Genomic DNA, 17,104 nt, shown 5'->3' with positions numbered 1-17,104 from the left:
GAGAGAGGAGAGGAGAGAGGAGGTGATGGAGGGGGAGAGAGGGGGGGATCAAGGAGAATGACGTCACTCATCATGCATGCTCACGTATGCACGATCCATGCATGCAACATGTGATTGGCACTCATGCACCTGCAGGTGTGTCACGATTTTAGCTGCACATAGAGGAGGGGGGGAGGAGGTGGAGGAGGGGGGGGCTTAGAGAGTGACATCACACGTGCATGACACCTATGTATGATGTATGAGGTAGATATGTCACCTGTGCATGCTCACTAATGTATGATCCATGCATGCAACATGGTCTGTGATGGTACTTTTTGATATTATTGTATTTTAAATAATCGCTTTTTTATTTTATTATTTATTGTTTCTTACTATTATTATTATTATTTAATTGAATTTCATTTCATTTTACTTTATTGTTGCATGTTATGTATGGTAAGAATATATGCCAGACCCCAGGAAGAATATCAGCCATGTATGTGTGATCCATGCATGCAACACGGTTTTTAGTATACCACTCGTGCACCTGCAGATGTGTCACAGTTTTAGCAGCACACATGCACATAGAGGAGGGGGGAGGTGGTGAAGGGGGGGGGGTTTACATGCATGGCACGTATGCATGATGTATGAGGTAGATATGTCACCTATGCATGCTCACTAATGTATGATCCATGCATGCAACATGGATTGTGCTTTTATTCACGTTATTTTAATTGAAATTATCTCTTTTTTATTTTATTATTTATTGTTTCTTGTTTGAATTATTATTTTATTTTATTTTATTTTATTTTATTTTTACATCTTATGTAAGGCATGTGCTACGCGCTGTATATGTTAAGAATATGTGCTGAAGCCCAGGAAGAATATTGCTCACGTATGTGTGATCGATGCATGCAACATGGGCTGTGATTTTACTTTTATTTCCATTATTGTAATTTGAATGCCGTCCAATATGTATGTTGATATATCCTTTTTTTCCACACCTAATTTTAGCGATCATCACGTCTCATCTGTGGAATTAACATCATATTCTGCATACTCTTATCATGATGGCCCACGAGCAGATGGAGACATGAAATGCAATGCTTCTCTATTTTATTTTATTTTATTTTATTATTATGACACATTATGTATTGTGTATGTTATACACTATATTTTCTGAAAATATGTGCCGGACCCCAGAGCGAATAGCAGCAGCTATGCTGCAGCTAATGGGGATCCTAAATAAATAAACAAATAAAACATAAACATTGCCACTCATGCACCTGCATGCTTGTCACAATCTCAGCTGCATACATGCATATAGAAAGGAGAGTGGTGGTTGTGGAGGTGGTGTGGTTGTGATGGAGGGAGGAGATCATGGAGAGTGACATCACCCGGTCAAGATCATATATGCGTGATTCATGCATAAGATATGGTCTGTGATTAACACTCATGCAGCTGCATGTGTCACAACATTAGCTGCACACATGCACAGAGAGCAGGGTGGAGGATCTTGAAAAAGTGACGTCACACGTGCATGACATGTATTTCAGATCAGTGCATCCACTCATGTATCTATATGTGTGAAAACAATAGCTGCAGTCACATGCGCATAGAGAGGTGGAGAATAACATCACCTGTGCATGATCATGTATGCATGAACCATGCATGCAACATTACCACTCATGCATCTGCATGTCATTGTGAAAAAGCTGCAAACACACATGCACACAGAGATGGATGTGGTGCTGGTGTCACTTTCAAGCCAGGCGGTGTTTGAGCTGCAGCAGCAGGGCCGGCAGCGAGTGTTTTTGGAGTCATTAAGAGGTGTCTGCAGTATCTTGCCAGAGGGCAGTGCAGCGTGGAGAATAAAAAAGTCCAACCTGCCTGTGTTTTTCAGACCTCTGTTGCCCTGGAAACAGGTGCCGAGATTTCCCATTTCTTCATTTTTTTTCTCTCCACACTATCCATATCACTCCCCACCACCACCACCACCTCTACGCTGCACACTGCTGCTGCTGCTTCCTCCCCCACGACCTGCCGCATAGTACAACCCCACACACACACACACACAATTTCCAGTCTACTACTGCAGTCATTTCACAATGTCACAGGACAGAGTGACTGACTCCTCCGCCACATCACTCCACAGAAAACCTGAGACGAGGCGTTGACCCTGCTTTGACTCGCAGACGGTGCTGCAACAACCTGACCTCCAGGAGGAAATAAAAACGAAGGCGGGAGGGGGGGTGTGGGGGGGCTGAGGAGACAAAGAGGTAGTAAAAACAAAGCTGGCTGCACTCTCAGATTTAAGAATGTGGTTCATCTCGCTCCTCGATGGAGGCGAGGATAAAGACCAGGACATTCCCTTCCCACAAAAATTGATAATGCTCATGGGAGAGTTACGCAGAGTTCAGGCAGATGGTTCACCATATTGCACACACACTTATTTCATAACTGTAGGTCATTGATACTCAACTTACAGCCCGCAGGACAAATCTGGTCCCCGATAGGGTGCCAGGTGGCTCCCCAACCGTTTTCTAATTGACAATAAAAAATAAAGGGATTCACACTGGGAACTGTTTTTGTACTTTTAGTCTCCATAATGCGCCAGAGTGAATAAAACAGCATCAAAACAGAGCTTATTGATAAAAATTTTAAGATCCCCCACACGCCCCAACAGAGGTCCTAGATAAGACTCTAATGTCCTAAAATCCTTGAAACATCCTAGAGCTTAGAAATGTCCTAAATTTGAAATATTCTAAAATCCCCAAAATGCCCTAAAATCCTAAAAACGTGCCAAAACTTTAGAAATGTCCAAAAATCCCCCAAATGTGTTAAAATCCAATAAATATCCCTAAAATCTTAGAAGTATTCTTCAATCCTAGAAATGTTCTAAAATCCCCGAAACACCCCGATGTCCCATAACAATCCCAAATACCCAGAAATGTCCCAAAATCCTAGAAGTGTCCTAGAATCCCAATTTCCCAAAATCCTAAAAACATCCTAAAGACCTATAACAATCCTAAAACCCCAAATGCCCTTAAATCCTAGAAATGTCCTAAAACTAAACTACTTGTAATACTACTTATAATAATAGGATTACTACTATAATCCTAGAGATGTGTTAAAATCCTAGAAATTTCCTTAAATCAGAGAAATTGGCTAAAATACTAGAAACATCCTACAATCCTAGAAACGTGCTAAAATCCTGGAAATGTCCTCGAATCCTAGAAACATGCTGCGACTGGCCCCTGGCCTTCTGTCATTTTGCAAAAGTGGCCCCCAAATAAAACACACTGAGTCTCTCTGCTGCAGGTGTTATTTCTTTATTTATTTTTAACATTAATGCATCAAAAGTGAAGACAGGACGCCGTCTTTGCTGCCACCAGGAGACACGCGTGTACGCAGAGCTCGTCTCTTCACTTTCAGGCCTTTTTAAGTCATCCTGGTGTTTCTGCAGTGTGTGTGTGTGTGTGTGTGTGTGTGTGTGTGTGTGTGTGTGTGTGTGTGTGTGTGTGTGTGTGTGTGTGTGTGTGTGTGTGTGTGTGTGTGTGTGTGTGTGTGTGTGTGTGCATACCATTGTAGTGACTTCTCTCTGGCAGCCGGCAGGACATTCCAGGGAAATGGCTGACCCAGAATAACACTCACAGACGCAGGATGACTGAGCGAGCCAGCGAGGTCCTCCACCCTCGTTGTTGAGCGGGCATTAATGAAACCGCCGTTTCCTAACAGACACATGATAATTCATGAGGGGAAAAACACAAACACACACTGTATAAGGACACGCTGCACACATGACTGTCATCACAGCAACACATGACGGCGTTTGCCCTCCAGCTGCTCCACAACTCCACCATCAAATCATCGTCAGACCTCACAACACCCGAATTCATCAGCCCGCAGGCATTAAAAACCTCACTTTTATTAAAGCGTGGGGCTAAAGATAGTGTCTCTACTGATGTAATCTTCATTACTGATTTAAGTTTTAGCCAGAAAATGAAGAAAAAGAAGATGAAAACAAAAGGTAAACATGAAAAAAACACATTAAAAACTCTTTTAAATCCAAAGTGTTATTTGAATAAAGGTTTATTTTTAAGACTAAATTTCCATTACGAACCATCTTACTTCTAAAAAGAACATTTTCTGGGAGAAAGAGTCCTGGACTGATATATTTGTTCTGTAGACATTTTTTAAGCCCCCTTGGTGGGTGGTGGTGGTTTTAGTTGAAACCCTTAGAATATAAAATGGTTTTTGGTCGAACCCTCTTATTGGGTTTCAGCTGAACCCCTTTGAATATGAAAGGGTCCTCAAAGAACCTCCAGGGTCGGCTCTGAGTGAAATCCTTGGATAATAGACCAGTTCTCAGTAGCACCTCCAAGCTGGGCTGCAGATTAAACTCTTGTATTATAAAAAGGTTCTCGGTAGACCCCCGAATGTGTTCTTGTTAGCACCCTTCAAAGCCGGAAAGGTTCTGGATAAAACCCCAAAAAAGGTTCTGGATGGATCCATGACACCATAGACAGGTTCTCTGTGGAACATCTTAAAGGGAGTTCAGGGTGTAAACATTCATCGAACCCCCTGAAAAGGTTTCAAAACTATATTTAGCGTTATCATTATTATACATTTAAAGATATTTTACAGGACGGTTGTCATTTTAGTAATTTTTTTCAGGTCACACACTTGATTTTTTTTAAACTTTTTTCTTTTTAACAGTTTTTTTTGTGATTTCCAGGGGAATTTCTTTTACTTTCTTGTACTGTCGCTCATTGCCTTCTTTCCATATTTTTGAAAGAAATATAGCCAATTTATCACTTGATTTGTGTACTGAATTTTTTTTCCCAAAGCAGGACTTTTACTTGTACCAGAGTATTTTTCACAGAGTGGTATCAGTAGTTTTACTTGAGTAAATTATCTGAATATTTATTTTCTCTCTTTCTAACCATCTGTGTGACCGTCTGATGCTGCACTGGAGTATTTTTACTTCTCGATTCAAAGCAGTTTGTTGCAGTTATCATGAAATCCAAATCCTCCTTCAGTCCTTCGACCTCTGAGTTTCATCTTTTTACACGTCACTCCTACGACCATCTGCTGCCTCAGACTCAGCCTTCACTTCTGTTCTGATCTGTGCAGGAAATGACGTGAGACGAAACACTGGAGGTTCCTCAGCTGAAGCTTCAGGCAGCTGCATTGATCCAAACATCTGGAGCAGCTGGACTGGAGCTGTGCACCCTGCTGGGACTGTGAAAGCCTCAACACGCTCCGGCATACAGAGGTGGAAAATAACATATTTAGAATATAATATAATATGTAAAATATTGTATTATATTGTATAAACTGATCATATGTTTTGTATGTGAACATTAATGGACCTGCACTTGTATGGTGCTTTTCTATTATTATTATATTCTATCTTTTTATTTGATCTTGTTTATTTTTATTTAATTTTTCCGTTTTTAATTCATTATTATTATTATTATTATTATTATTATTATTATTATTATTATTATTATTATTATTATTATTATCATTATTACTATTATTATTATATTCTATCTTGTTTATTTTTATTTTATTTTCTGTTTTTAATTCATCATCATTATTATTATTATTATTATTATTATTATTATTATTATTATTATTATTATTATTATTATTATTACTGCAGACTAATCACCTCTAACTCTCTGCTTCCACCTTGTGGTCAAAAATCAATCTGCACTAAATGCCTGCTTGTGACGTTTCCTGTAGATTAAATTTCAGAATATGTTGGAATAATAGCTATTCACATAATTTAACGACACGCCCACCGCCTTTACCCTAGTTAGTTAGTTCAGTGCTGCTTTACATGAAGAAGAATGAAACAACAGACTTATTGCAGTGGTGTAACACTGATTTACTGTTTAAAATGGTTTAAATCCAGCTGCAGGCCCTGGGTGACAGAGAGTGTGCGCGCACTCACTTTGGGTTTCAGAAAGTGTGCGCGCACTCTCTTTGGGTTTCAGAAAGTGTGCGCGCACTCTCTTTGGGGGCACCAAAATATCTAGAGCCAGCCCTGCTTATGGTAGCCTGTAGAGTGATGCGGGTGTGATGTAAGTGAAGCGGTTTAAAAGCAGGATTAAGTCGCTAACTTACATTAAACTGTGTTAATAATATCATAAACACAGTTGACGTTTCCACACAGGATTTGCTGAATAATGAAAGCAGTGAACTCAGTTTCCCAGCAGCAGCAGCAGCAAAAGAGGCTGCGCCCTCCGGTTTACTTTCGTTTTCTCTCCAAAATGAAAGTGAACTTCAGTTGCTGTGTTTTAGGCGTTTAGATCCGTTTTTAAATCGATGAACGCTGAAACTGAAGATTATTTGTTAAATCTGAACACATTTGGTCAAGTTTCTAGTGAAAAGTGAGTATTATGTATAACTGTGGGTTTGCTGCTCGTCTCATGCGTAAAGAGATTTCAGTGTTGCAGGATTTCAGGTCAAATTTGTAGTTTGGCTTGTTTATATTTCCAAGTGGTTTGTTATTTTCCTCTCTGCTTTTAAATACTTTGAAAGATTTGTTGGTCAAAAAACCCGACAGAGGTCGAAGAAATACTCATATTCTTTATTTATAGAGGTGAAAGTAGTAATACCACAGCGTGAAAATACTCTGTTACAAAGGGGGAAGAAGTTTATGAATGATTTACTTTGGTATAAAAGAAGTGATAATCCTCTATAGATAAACCTAACAGAGAGTAAAAGTCTAACAGTGTATTTAAAATTCAGCAGAAAATGCACTGGAGCTCTGAGACTGAGGCACTAACGTGAATATTTAGTCACAGCTGGTTCAGGTAGATCCTGTTTTAAATTCAACATTCCTCGAATTTCAGGACATTTCTTGTATTTTAGGATGTGTGTGGGTTTTTGGACATTTTTAGGATTTTAGGACATTCCTAGGACTGTAGGATGTTATTAGGATTTAAAGACATTTCCAGGATTTTAGGACATTTCTAGGATTTTAAAATGTTTTGATGATTTTGGGATTTAAAATTGGATTATATAGGATTTCAGTACGTTTTTAGGGTTTTAGGAGATTCCACCAAATTTTAGAACATTTCTAGGATTTTAGAACCATCCTTGTTTTTTCGTCCATGTTGAGGATTTTAGGATTTTTTTTTTTTATTTTTTTTTTTTACAAATTCAGGCTATTTCTTGGCAATGGAATTACAATTTTCTCAAAGTTTATTATTGGATTTTTGCCCAATGACTCCAAAATTAAACCACTGATGCCCCTGAATTTGTGACATCACAATTAGTCTGCAGCCAATCACGGCCCATCATGCAGCTTCTTCGAGCCTGCAGGTCACAAATTTTGTGGCAAAATGGACTTTTTTGCAACGTACTTTAATATTTTTGTTAATAAATCACATCACCCACGGGTTATTATTCCAAGCAAAGTTATGCAGTGTGAGGGTTTGTGATTTCAGGCTACAGGATACATCTTTTCTACAGTATCTGATCTGACCGGGTCGTCCTGCTCCTCCTAAGTGTTACTGATTTTTCTCTCGGGCATGAATTCAAAATAAAAGCTCACAATGACACTTTCTGTTCACTTACTGTCATGTTTCGTCTCCCCTCAGAAATGGCTGATAAACGCCGCAACGACAGCTCCCAGATGAAAGATCTGCTTCAGCCTGAAAGAGAGCCGGACAGCAAAGGAAGACCAAGTCAAGGAGCCGCCTGCTGCTCCTCCTCCACCTCCTCCCCCACCTCCTCCTCCTGTTCTGCACCTTTCGATACCGGAGATATAAGTGGCGGACGGGTGGAGGGGGACGAGGCGGTGAAGACGCAGATGGAGGACACTGTCTGTCGGCTGGAACATCTGAAGCGACTGTCTGACAGCAAGCTGGGACCTCTGAAATTCAGCAGCGCGCACACCGTCCTCGTGGATGTAAGTCGCCAAAACCACCAGACTCCATTTAAATAAGCAGTCATTTTAACGTCGTAAACTTACTTAATTTAAAGTCGACAGAAACTCTGGTTTGACTGAAATAAACTTTTGAAAAATCCAGTTAAAAGTGATGATGTGATGTAAATCTGCTGAATCTACACACGCTTAAATGACTGTTTATTTATATGGAGTCTGGTGGGTTTTGTGATAGCAAAGTCGAGGTTGTTTCTGGTTAAAAAATCTTACTCGAGATGTCTAGATCTGATCTCAAACATTGGTATCGGACTGATCAAGGTGTTTTTTTATGTATTGAAATGTGTTTGTTTTGTGTCAGCTGTCACGCAGGTGTTTACTTTTCATGCACAGTAAAATGGAGAGAAACCTGAGCCCTGTCCGCCGCAAAATACCACACACCATAAACAAAAACGTAGCATGAGACTGTTTTACGTTATTTTACGTACAGTCATTGGATTTCAGCTCAGCGTGAGAGTTTTGGTTTCAGCTATAGCTCACAGTGTTTCTGCGCCCTGCTCTGAGGAGAGAGGAGAGAGGAGGAGAGGAGCGCATTACAGAGCTTACCACACTCTACTGCCAGTATAATTAAAGCCATGCGAGCAAAAAGCCAACATGGCGTGTGCATTAATGAAGCGTAATCGACCCAAAAACGTGAGAATGCTCAGACACAGGCTGCACTGAAGCAAATCTACAAGTGGCAAAGACTCCCAAAAAGATTAAAGGGAAGGTTTGTTATTTTATACTTTATTTTGTGAAATAAATAATAATAAAATGCATTGCAGAGCTATGCAATTATCCATACTGTCAAGCACAGACGACATATTGGACTGATTTTAATAACTTAAAAGAAGCCGACTGTTTTATCTACAAGACCAGAAGATTCAGATCGGGATTCGATACTCGATACTCAATAAAAACATGAGATCAGATCAAAATGGGGGCAAAAAAAACAGACAACCGTAGATCTGAACTCTTAAACAAAAAGCTTTATCTCTGTCGGGATCCTTTTCATAATGTTGTTAGACACTCTGAGCAACAATCGGAGCCTGTCAGTGGCACAAACAAACAAACAAACAAACAAACAAACAAACAAACAAACAAAAAGCAAACTTTTAGTGGATGAAAACTGACAGTGCAAACACTCATTACTGGCCAATTTTCAAAAATTGTTCCCTCCTTTGACACTTAGACACTTAAACGTAAGAAAATAAGGTCTAGGTTGAAAAATACCAAAGTTACCCAAAAGTAATTGTTGCTGAATATGACTGAGTTGTTTTTTTAGGTGATGGTGTTCAACTGTGGAGCCGGACTCATGCCGCAGGAAGGCCGGGACGTTTGGCTCAGTAACGTGGTGAAAATGCCGTGTTCACAGGCGAGCGTCATGACCAAATCTGGATTTATGAAGGTGTGTTTGAGCTTTTTTACTAAATGTACAACATGTTAATCTACATTTGTGCTGGTTCGCTAACTGATACACAAAAAGGTTTCGAAAAAAGTTTGATGTCCAACCTGAGCAGGACGCTACAGATGCATTTTAAAGGATTATATCGAAACAAGATAATCAATAAATGAACATTTTCAGGACACTCAGACGAGGAGGTGGGATGTGATTTCTAAACAGCTGAACGCTATCGCCAAGAAGACGTCAGTGAGCGTTGATGATGTGGCGGTACGTTTGTTTTTGCACATTTTTGCAATCTTTGGTTATTATTTTTGCACATTTTGCAATCTTTGGTTATTATTTTTGCACATTTTGCAATCTTTGGTTATTATTTTTGCACATTTTGCAATCTTTGGTTATTGTTTTTGCACATTTTTACAATCTTCAATTATTATTTTTGCACATTTTTACAATCTTCAATTATTATTTTTGCACATTTTTACCAGTCTTGGGAGATTATTTTTGCACGATTTTATGAATCTTGTCTAATTATTTTTGCACATTTTTTTATGAATCTTGGGTTATAATTTTTGCACATTTTACTGTGAACAATTGCACATTGGATCCACTTTGTTTAACACCGCACTGCTGTTTTAGTTTCAGTCGTAATTTGGTTGCTGTATTCATGAATCTTGACTCTTTACTTTTACTGTTTGGGCAGAGGCAGATTCTTTGTATGAGAAAAGTTACCGGGTAATAAACCTGACTGGCGATGAAATGAACTCTTTGAAGCTCTGTGTCTCCGTCTCCAGGAAGCAATCATCAAATATAACCCGAAGTACAAAGATCAGTGGTCCTTTGATGCCCTCTCCAGCTTCGTTAAGGTCAGTGTCCATGTACACACTTTAAAATCACTCAATCATCCGCGGTCTGTTAGTCGCAAACGGGCATACATAAATCAGAAACGGCCCGTTTCCATAACAGATAGAGACATAGTACAAGTGATTATTAAAATTAAAATTAAAAAAAATTAAATATAAAAAAAAAAAAAAAAAAGAAGAAATGAATAAAAATAAATACATACAAAAATATAAATACATAAAATATAATTTCTGATTGATATAAAAATACCCAAATAAACAGAAGTGAAAGTAAATAGTGCATATAAAAATATAAATGCAAAAATATAATATATTAAATAAATATTTAGAAATAGCAGACTTACTAATAGAAAATTAGTAAATGAAAATGACAAAAATACATTTTACAGTATAAATAACAACAAAAAGATAAGATACAACTGTATTAATCCCCAAGGAAATTCTTGTGCCAGATTGCTCCAGAAATATAGTTGCAAAACAGAACAACAAAAAAACCAACAGAGCATCAAATAAGTGAAAATGAAATAAATACAAAGTGTCTGAAAAAAATACAAAGTGTCTAATAATAGTAATGTTTGAAAGTAAAAGTAAAAAACAAAAAAAAAAAGCCTGTGTATGGTTGTTGTTGTTTACCCTCAATAAACATTTATTAAAATAACAAACGAACATCTGGTCTTCCATCAGAGACAATATCTGAATGTTAAATTAATGTTATCAGTATTGTAGTCAAACTGTCTGTGATAATAAATAATCACATTTTCTCTGCAGTGTGTCCCGAAAACAGAAAATTACTTCTCCGAACTGTTTCCGAAGATAGCTGCGCTGGCTTTGAAGCTTCCTCGTTATGTGATGAAGGTACGAAACTCACTGATGATGATGATGATGATGATGATGATGATGATGATGATGATGATGATGGTGACGTGCGTGTCCGTGTTTTCAGGCCGTCCCGCTGCTTCAGAGCGGACACTCGGCGAGCATCACTCTGTCGCAGGTTCAGATTTCCTGTCTGCTCGCCAACGCCTTCTTCTGCACGTTTCCTCACCGCAACGCGTCCAACGCCACGGCAGAGTACCACAACTACCCGTCCATCAACTTCAGCAGGTCAGCAAACAGCATCTGAACCCCGAACCCCAAAAAACTCCCCCGCCGTGTTGGTTAACCCTTCTGTGACTGTGTGTGCAGTCTCTTTGGAAACTGGACCAGTCGGAAGAAGGAGAAGCTGAGAGCCGTCATGCATTACTTCCGTGTGGTGACGGACGAGAGTGAGTTTGAAGATGAACCTCCTCTTCCTCCCGTTTGTCGGTCAGACGTCTCACTGAGATCTGTGACTGTTGATGTTTTACAGACACGAAACCAAGAGGACTGGTGACGTTTGAGAGACGCTGCCTCAGAGACACCGACATCCCCAACTGGAGAAGGTACTACTGCTAATTATAAAAGAAATAAATGAATTATTGCAATTATTCTAATTATTTTATTTAATTTTATTCTATTTATCTGATTTTTTTTTATTATTATCATTTAATGGAGAGAAAAAAGGATAAATACTAATATTATTGGTGGCCTGTAAGAAATCCCTAACCAAAGAGTAGCCGGAAAAAAGAAAGAAATTCTATTTTTAGAAGTATAGCTATACTTATTAGTATCATTTAATTTATTTTATTTTATTTAATTTTCTTTATAATTATTTTATTTTTATTGTTAAGTTAAGAATATAATTGGTGGCTGCTAAGAAATCCCTAACCAAGGAAAGGTTAAAAAACAAAAACAAAAAAATCATTAAGTATACTTATATTTATTATTATTATATTTAATTTCATTTTTCATTATTATTATAATTATAATTATTATTATTATTATTATTATTATTATTATTATTATTATTATTATTATATTGAAATTATATTTTTTTTAAATCTTTTTTTAAACCTTGGCTCTCTGCTTCCAACTTGTGTTCAAAAACTAAACTGCACTAATTATTTATTTACATTTATTTTATTTTACTTTATTTTATTATATTTTATTTTATGCACTCAACATTATAAATGTAACTATTTAGCTACCACAGTGTTTTTTAGACTTATTTTAGGAGCTGGGCTGGAAATTCACTGAACAAACAAAAATACACAATCTGGACTAAATGTCTGCCGTATGCATGAACACACACACACACACACACACACACACACACACACACACACACACAGATATCAAAACATGAGGAATGAAAAGTGTGTGAAAGTCTCTAAAGGTGTGAAATAATTTGTCGTCTCATTTTTTCCTTCTTTTTTTTGCAGATGTAAGGAAAAGATGCCCAAACTGCACGTCACATCACACGGCGCCATCGAGACTGAAGGTACAGGTCTGCTGCAGGTGAGAGCTGAACCAGAACAGCGAAATCCCAAAACGTTTCAGTCCAGAGTTCATTTTTAAACCCGGGGTGTGTGTGTGTGTGTGCGTGTGTGTGTGTGTGTGTGTGTGCGTGTGTGTGTCTTCAGGTGGATTTTGCCTGCAGCAGGATCGGAGGAGGCGTCCTGGGCTCTGGTCTGGTGCAGGAGGAGATCCTGTTCCTCATGAATCCAGAGCTCATCGTTTCTCGCCTCTTTACCGAGAAACTCGCGGACAACGAGTGTCTCATCGTCACAGGTACAGTCACGTTTTCATCACGTAATTATCACGTATTCATTTCGACATTATCACGTATTAATCATCTATTCATCACCTAATTATCACCTAATTATCACATATTTATCACATATTTATCACATATTTATCACGTATTTATCACGTATTTATGACGTATTTAACACGTATTTGTCACGTTTTCATCACGTATTTATCACGTAATTATCACGTATTCGTCTTGTATTTATCACGTATTCATCACATAATTGTCACATCATTATCGTGTATTCATCTCGTATTCATCACACCGTCACTGAAACCTGGACGTCACGTTTCTTGAGCTGCGTTCAGACGTCTTCACAAGAATTTAAACCTCCAAAATCAGAGGTTCACATTTTTTTGGCAATGAGCAACTTGGCAAGAACTGTTCTGCAAATTGAAATTTGTAGCTTTGAAAAATTATATTAAAAAACGATAGGGAAAATGTCCAAAAAATTATATTTATAATAATCATAAATAAATTATTTTGCAGAATTATTATTATTTTTAAGCACCTTTTCAACGTAACTTCTTCATTGCTGTTTTAACTTTTTTTTCTTCTAATTTTGTAGGTTTTTTTTTTTTTAATTTTACAGGTCATTTCCTAGTTGTTTTTTTCTCTTTTTCATTTTCTTTTCTTTTCTTTTTTTGTAATTTTTCGTACTTTTTACAGATCATTCCTTTGTTGTTGTATTCGCTTTTTTCTTTTCAAAATATTTTATAGGTCATTTCCTTGTTTTCACCTTTTCTCTGTTTTACGTGTCTTTTGTACTTTTCCTTGTTTTCACTTTTTTTCGTTAAATTATTTTAAGTCACTCTTTTTTTTCCTATGGTTTTGAAAAAATTAGCTTGTGTTTCAAAGAGTTAATCCGCCGCAGAAAAAAGTCCCTGACAGTTTGACATCACTGACGGCGGACTAACATGTTTTTGTTTTTCAGGCTCTCAGCAGTTCAGCCGTTACTCTGGTTTCGGAGACACCTTTGAGTGGGCGGGGCCTCATCATGACCGCCTCGACAGGTACGACATCGCTTTATTTGATGTCTTCTTTATAATTTTGGCTGTTTTTGGTTTTATTTTAAATGTCTGATCTTCGCAGAGACGAGTGGACTCGACTGAAGCGGCAGATTTTAGCCATCGACGCTCTGCACTTCAGACACAGGAGGGAGCAGTACAGCATGATCAAAGTCACACGCGAGCTCAACAAGGTGAGCGTCACCTGTGTTTTTATTTTACCTGATACACATGACTTCATTCATACAGTAAAAGCAGAAATAGAAAAATAATACAGCAATATATCAGAATAATATCAGAAAAGTCTCAGATATTCAGATTCCAGTAAGTCATAGATATTTCTATTCACAAATACTTTCATGTAGTTGCAATTTTTTTTTTCCTTTTAATTATCTAACCCTACATTCTAGTTTTATACATTTTATTTTTATGTTTATTTTAAATTATTTATTAATTAATTTATTAATCAATTTATTATATTACGATATGCCTCTTGAGATGTGACATCTTGTTTTCACATCCTTTTTTCTAAGACATAAAAATGTGACAATAAAATTATCAAAAAAATGACATTAATAAAATAAACAGTGAATTAAAAAAAACAAAATTTCCACAACTTTCTAATATAAACAGCGTGTCCACAAAACTAAAAATAAATATAATTAATCACATCATTAATCATTATATCTGTGCATATGTGTTTTGAAGCATGCGCGTTTGTAGCTGAGAAGATGTATAATATTGCGTATACATAACAGTGAATATAATAATAATATTTAAAAAAGAGAAAAAATACCGCTGATACCGAATCCTGAAAAATAATTTTGAAAAAATAAAAATACATTTCATACAATCCTCGATTTCTCCAAACTGTAATTTTTTTCATTGGTACTTTTTTTTTTTAGAAGGATGATTTTGTTCATTATGAATAAATGCATGGTTATATTATTTTACATTTTTTTGTGTGTGTGTCCTTTAAGGCTTACTGTGGGTTCAAAGGTCACGGCCACAATGAACCCGACATCGCCACGGGGAAGTGGGGCTGCGGAGCCTTTAACGGAGACCCTCAGCTCAAAGGTATTTTATAAATACGTATCCGCTGATTGATTTCTCTCTGCTGAGTAAACGGGTCACTCACCGAGCCGCTCGTGTCCGTGCAGCCGTGATCCAGCTGATGGCGGCGGCGAAGGCGAGGAGAGGTCTGGCCTTCTTCACCTTCCAGGACGAGCAGCTGAAGCGGAGTCTGCAGCAGACGCACCGCCTGCTGGTCACAGAGGGGACGACAGTCGGTGAGTTTTCAGGACAGAAAACAGGCCTGATGTTTTTGCTTTTAAAGGTTTCTGACGTCGCTCTCCGTCGCAGAGAAACTGTACGGACTCCTGGAGGATTACTGCGCCGCTCAGCAGGCGTCCGGCGGCGAGCACGTGGATCTGTTTGAGTTCATCAGAAACACCATCAGACCGTCCAGGAGTCTGCTGTGAGTCCACGTCACGTCTGAGGCTCAGTTTGCACTAAAATCTAACAGATGTCCTGCAGAAATGAAGTCGCTACTTAATTTTCTTGTTAATTTTGTAAAGATTATTTTTTGTGTCGATAGAGTATGGATAACAAGAGAATGAAGGCAGACACAGCGAAATGTACGGAGGCTGACGAGGGCCAATGTGCTCCAAAAATATTTTTATAAGGAGAAATATACCTCAGCTTGAGGTACAATGACAAATCAAAAATATCCAAAAATTTAAATAAAGAGAAATAAAAGAAAGAAAACAATCTGCTAATGAAAAAAATGCTGCAGATTTTTTTTTTTTTTAAAGTATTTTCTTACTTTAAGGTAATTTTCTTGTTTATTTTTAAAAATATTTTCAGGCTAATTTTTTTAAACTTATTTCTTGACAATTTTTGGGTTATTTCTTTGCTGCTCTTTGCCCATAACTCGGACATTTACAGTTTGAACTACTTTGATTTACATAAAGATGACCTAAAACAGCTCCATCTTTGGCTGCTTCAGGTTACGAGGAACCTGCTGCTGCTCATCGAGCTTCCAGCTGGAACTGAACTGTAAGGATTAACCCTTTAGGGACTGTTTTGCACATTTAACAGGCGTATCATTCTCTTTTTTTCAAATAATTGTGTGTGTGTTGATGCATGTGTCCTAAATGTAGTCCAGATTGTGTATCTGAGTGTAATCAGTGAATTTGCAGCTCAGCTCCTACAATAAGTCTAAAATACACTGTGGAAACTAAATAGTTAACTTCAGACTGTTCAGGTCCAAAAATGCTCCATTGAAACCCATTCAAACTGACATTTTTGATCCCACAGCCATCAGAGCAGAAAAACAGGACTTGTATTATTTCTGGGTGTCATTCTGGGCTTTTGACTCTGAATTTGTCATTTTGACTATTTTCCACCTGATGAGGTCATTTTGACCATATTTGGCATATGGAGGAAATACATGCTATTTCCACTAGGGGACCTGTCACAGTCAATGTAGCTGCTGATCACTGACATATCCCAGACTGTGATTATATATATATTTTAACTTTGCATGTATTTTATTGAAAGTAATTATTTTTGTTTTTTTCCATTTACAACAAAGTGGCATCTTTACAAAAGCCAGGCATTTAAAGGGTTGATGTTGCTTAAATAAATAACTCTTGATGTAGAAAATCATATCAATGCAGGATATTTTTTAAAGCTTGATTTTGAAAAAGTACGTTTTGTGTGCACAGCGTGACACCTTAAAAACGGTTAATAAAAGTCAGCAATGGTGGAGTGTGTTGTTGGTAATTTTTTTGGGCTCTGAGGAAAATTGAACATGACCTGATTATGCAACAAAAGCACCATCAAAAACAGCACAAAATAAACTTTAAAAAGGTTCAGGAGCTTACTGGTGCGAGTAAAAAGCCTCACAGGTGAGCTGGACAGAGGCAGGTCGCAGGTATCAGAGGCTGCACAGCAACAACATGAAGCAACAACAGACAGAGAAAAGAAAGGCTGTGTGTGTGTGTGTGTGTGTGTGTGTGTGTGTGCGCGTGCTGCAGGGCTGATTAGTGCTGATTGGCAGCAGGTGAAGATTTGGATGAAGCAGGAGGGCGGAGCCAGATCTGAAATAACAAGCAGTGACAGTGAAAACCACGGTGAAAATCAAGAAATCTCTTTCTTATTATTATTTATAATAAATAAATAATAATAATAATAATAATAATACAAATAACAAAGATAAGGCACAAAATAAAACGA

At 37.7% G+C, this 17,104-nt stretch overlaps 1 protein-coding gene across 2 annotated transcripts; it reads left to right on the top strand.

Annotated features, from left to right (window-relative positions):
- The first annotated feature begins 6,226 nt into the window (after positions 1-6,226).
- pargl (poly (ADP-ribose) glycohydrolase, like) lies at positions 6,227-16,634 on the top strand. Of its 2 annotated transcripts, XM_088071254.1 has the most exons (17): positions 6,227-6,383; positions 7,599-7,909; positions 9,207-9,329; positions 9,507-9,593; positions 10,118-10,189; positions 10,955-11,041; positions 11,130-11,290; positions 11,372-11,451; positions 11,535-11,607; positions 12,487-12,562; positions 12,688-12,835; positions 13,792-13,870; positions 13,950-14,058; positions 14,845-14,941; positions 15,025-15,153; positions 15,227-15,341; positions 15,873-16,634. In XM_088071254.1, exons 2-17 carry the CDS (start codon positions 7,601-7,603, stop codon positions 15,931-15,933), a joined length of 1,806 nt encoding a protein of 601 aa, XP_087927380.1. In that variant the 5' UTR covers positions 6,227-6,383; positions 7,599-7,600; the 3' UTR covers positions 15,934-16,634. The 2 variants fall into 2 exon arrangements, with proteins under 2 accessions (XP_087927380.1, XP_087927381.1); XM_088071255.1 differs by having other exon boundaries at positions 15,227-16,634.
- The last annotated feature ends 470 nt before the right edge of the window (positions 16,635-17,104 follow it).

The sequence above is a fragment of the Plectropomus leopardus genome, chromosome 20, assembly GCF_026936395.1.
Source record: "Plectropomus leopardus strain MGB_pleo_1.0 chromosome 20, ASM2693639v1, whole genome shotgun sequence".
NCBI lineage: Eukaryota > Metazoa > Chordata > Actinopteri > Perciformes > Serranidae > Plectropomus > Plectropomus leopardus.
This window is presented reverse-complemented; position numbering and strand designations above follow the sequence as displayed.

Coding starts and splice junctions, on each gene's coding strand:
- pargl (XM_088071254.1), top strand. CDS start 7,601: ATGGCTGATAAACGCCGCAACGACAGCTCCCAGATGAAAGATCTGCTT. Junction 10,190..10,954: donor CCCTCTCCAGCTTCGTTAAG/GTCAGTGTCCAT, acceptor TTTTCTCTGCAG/TGTGTCCCGAAAACAGAAAA. Junction 15,154..15,226: donor CACAGAGGGGACGACAGTCG/GTGAGTTTTCAG, acceptor TCTCCGTCGCAG/AGAAACTGTACGGACTCCTG.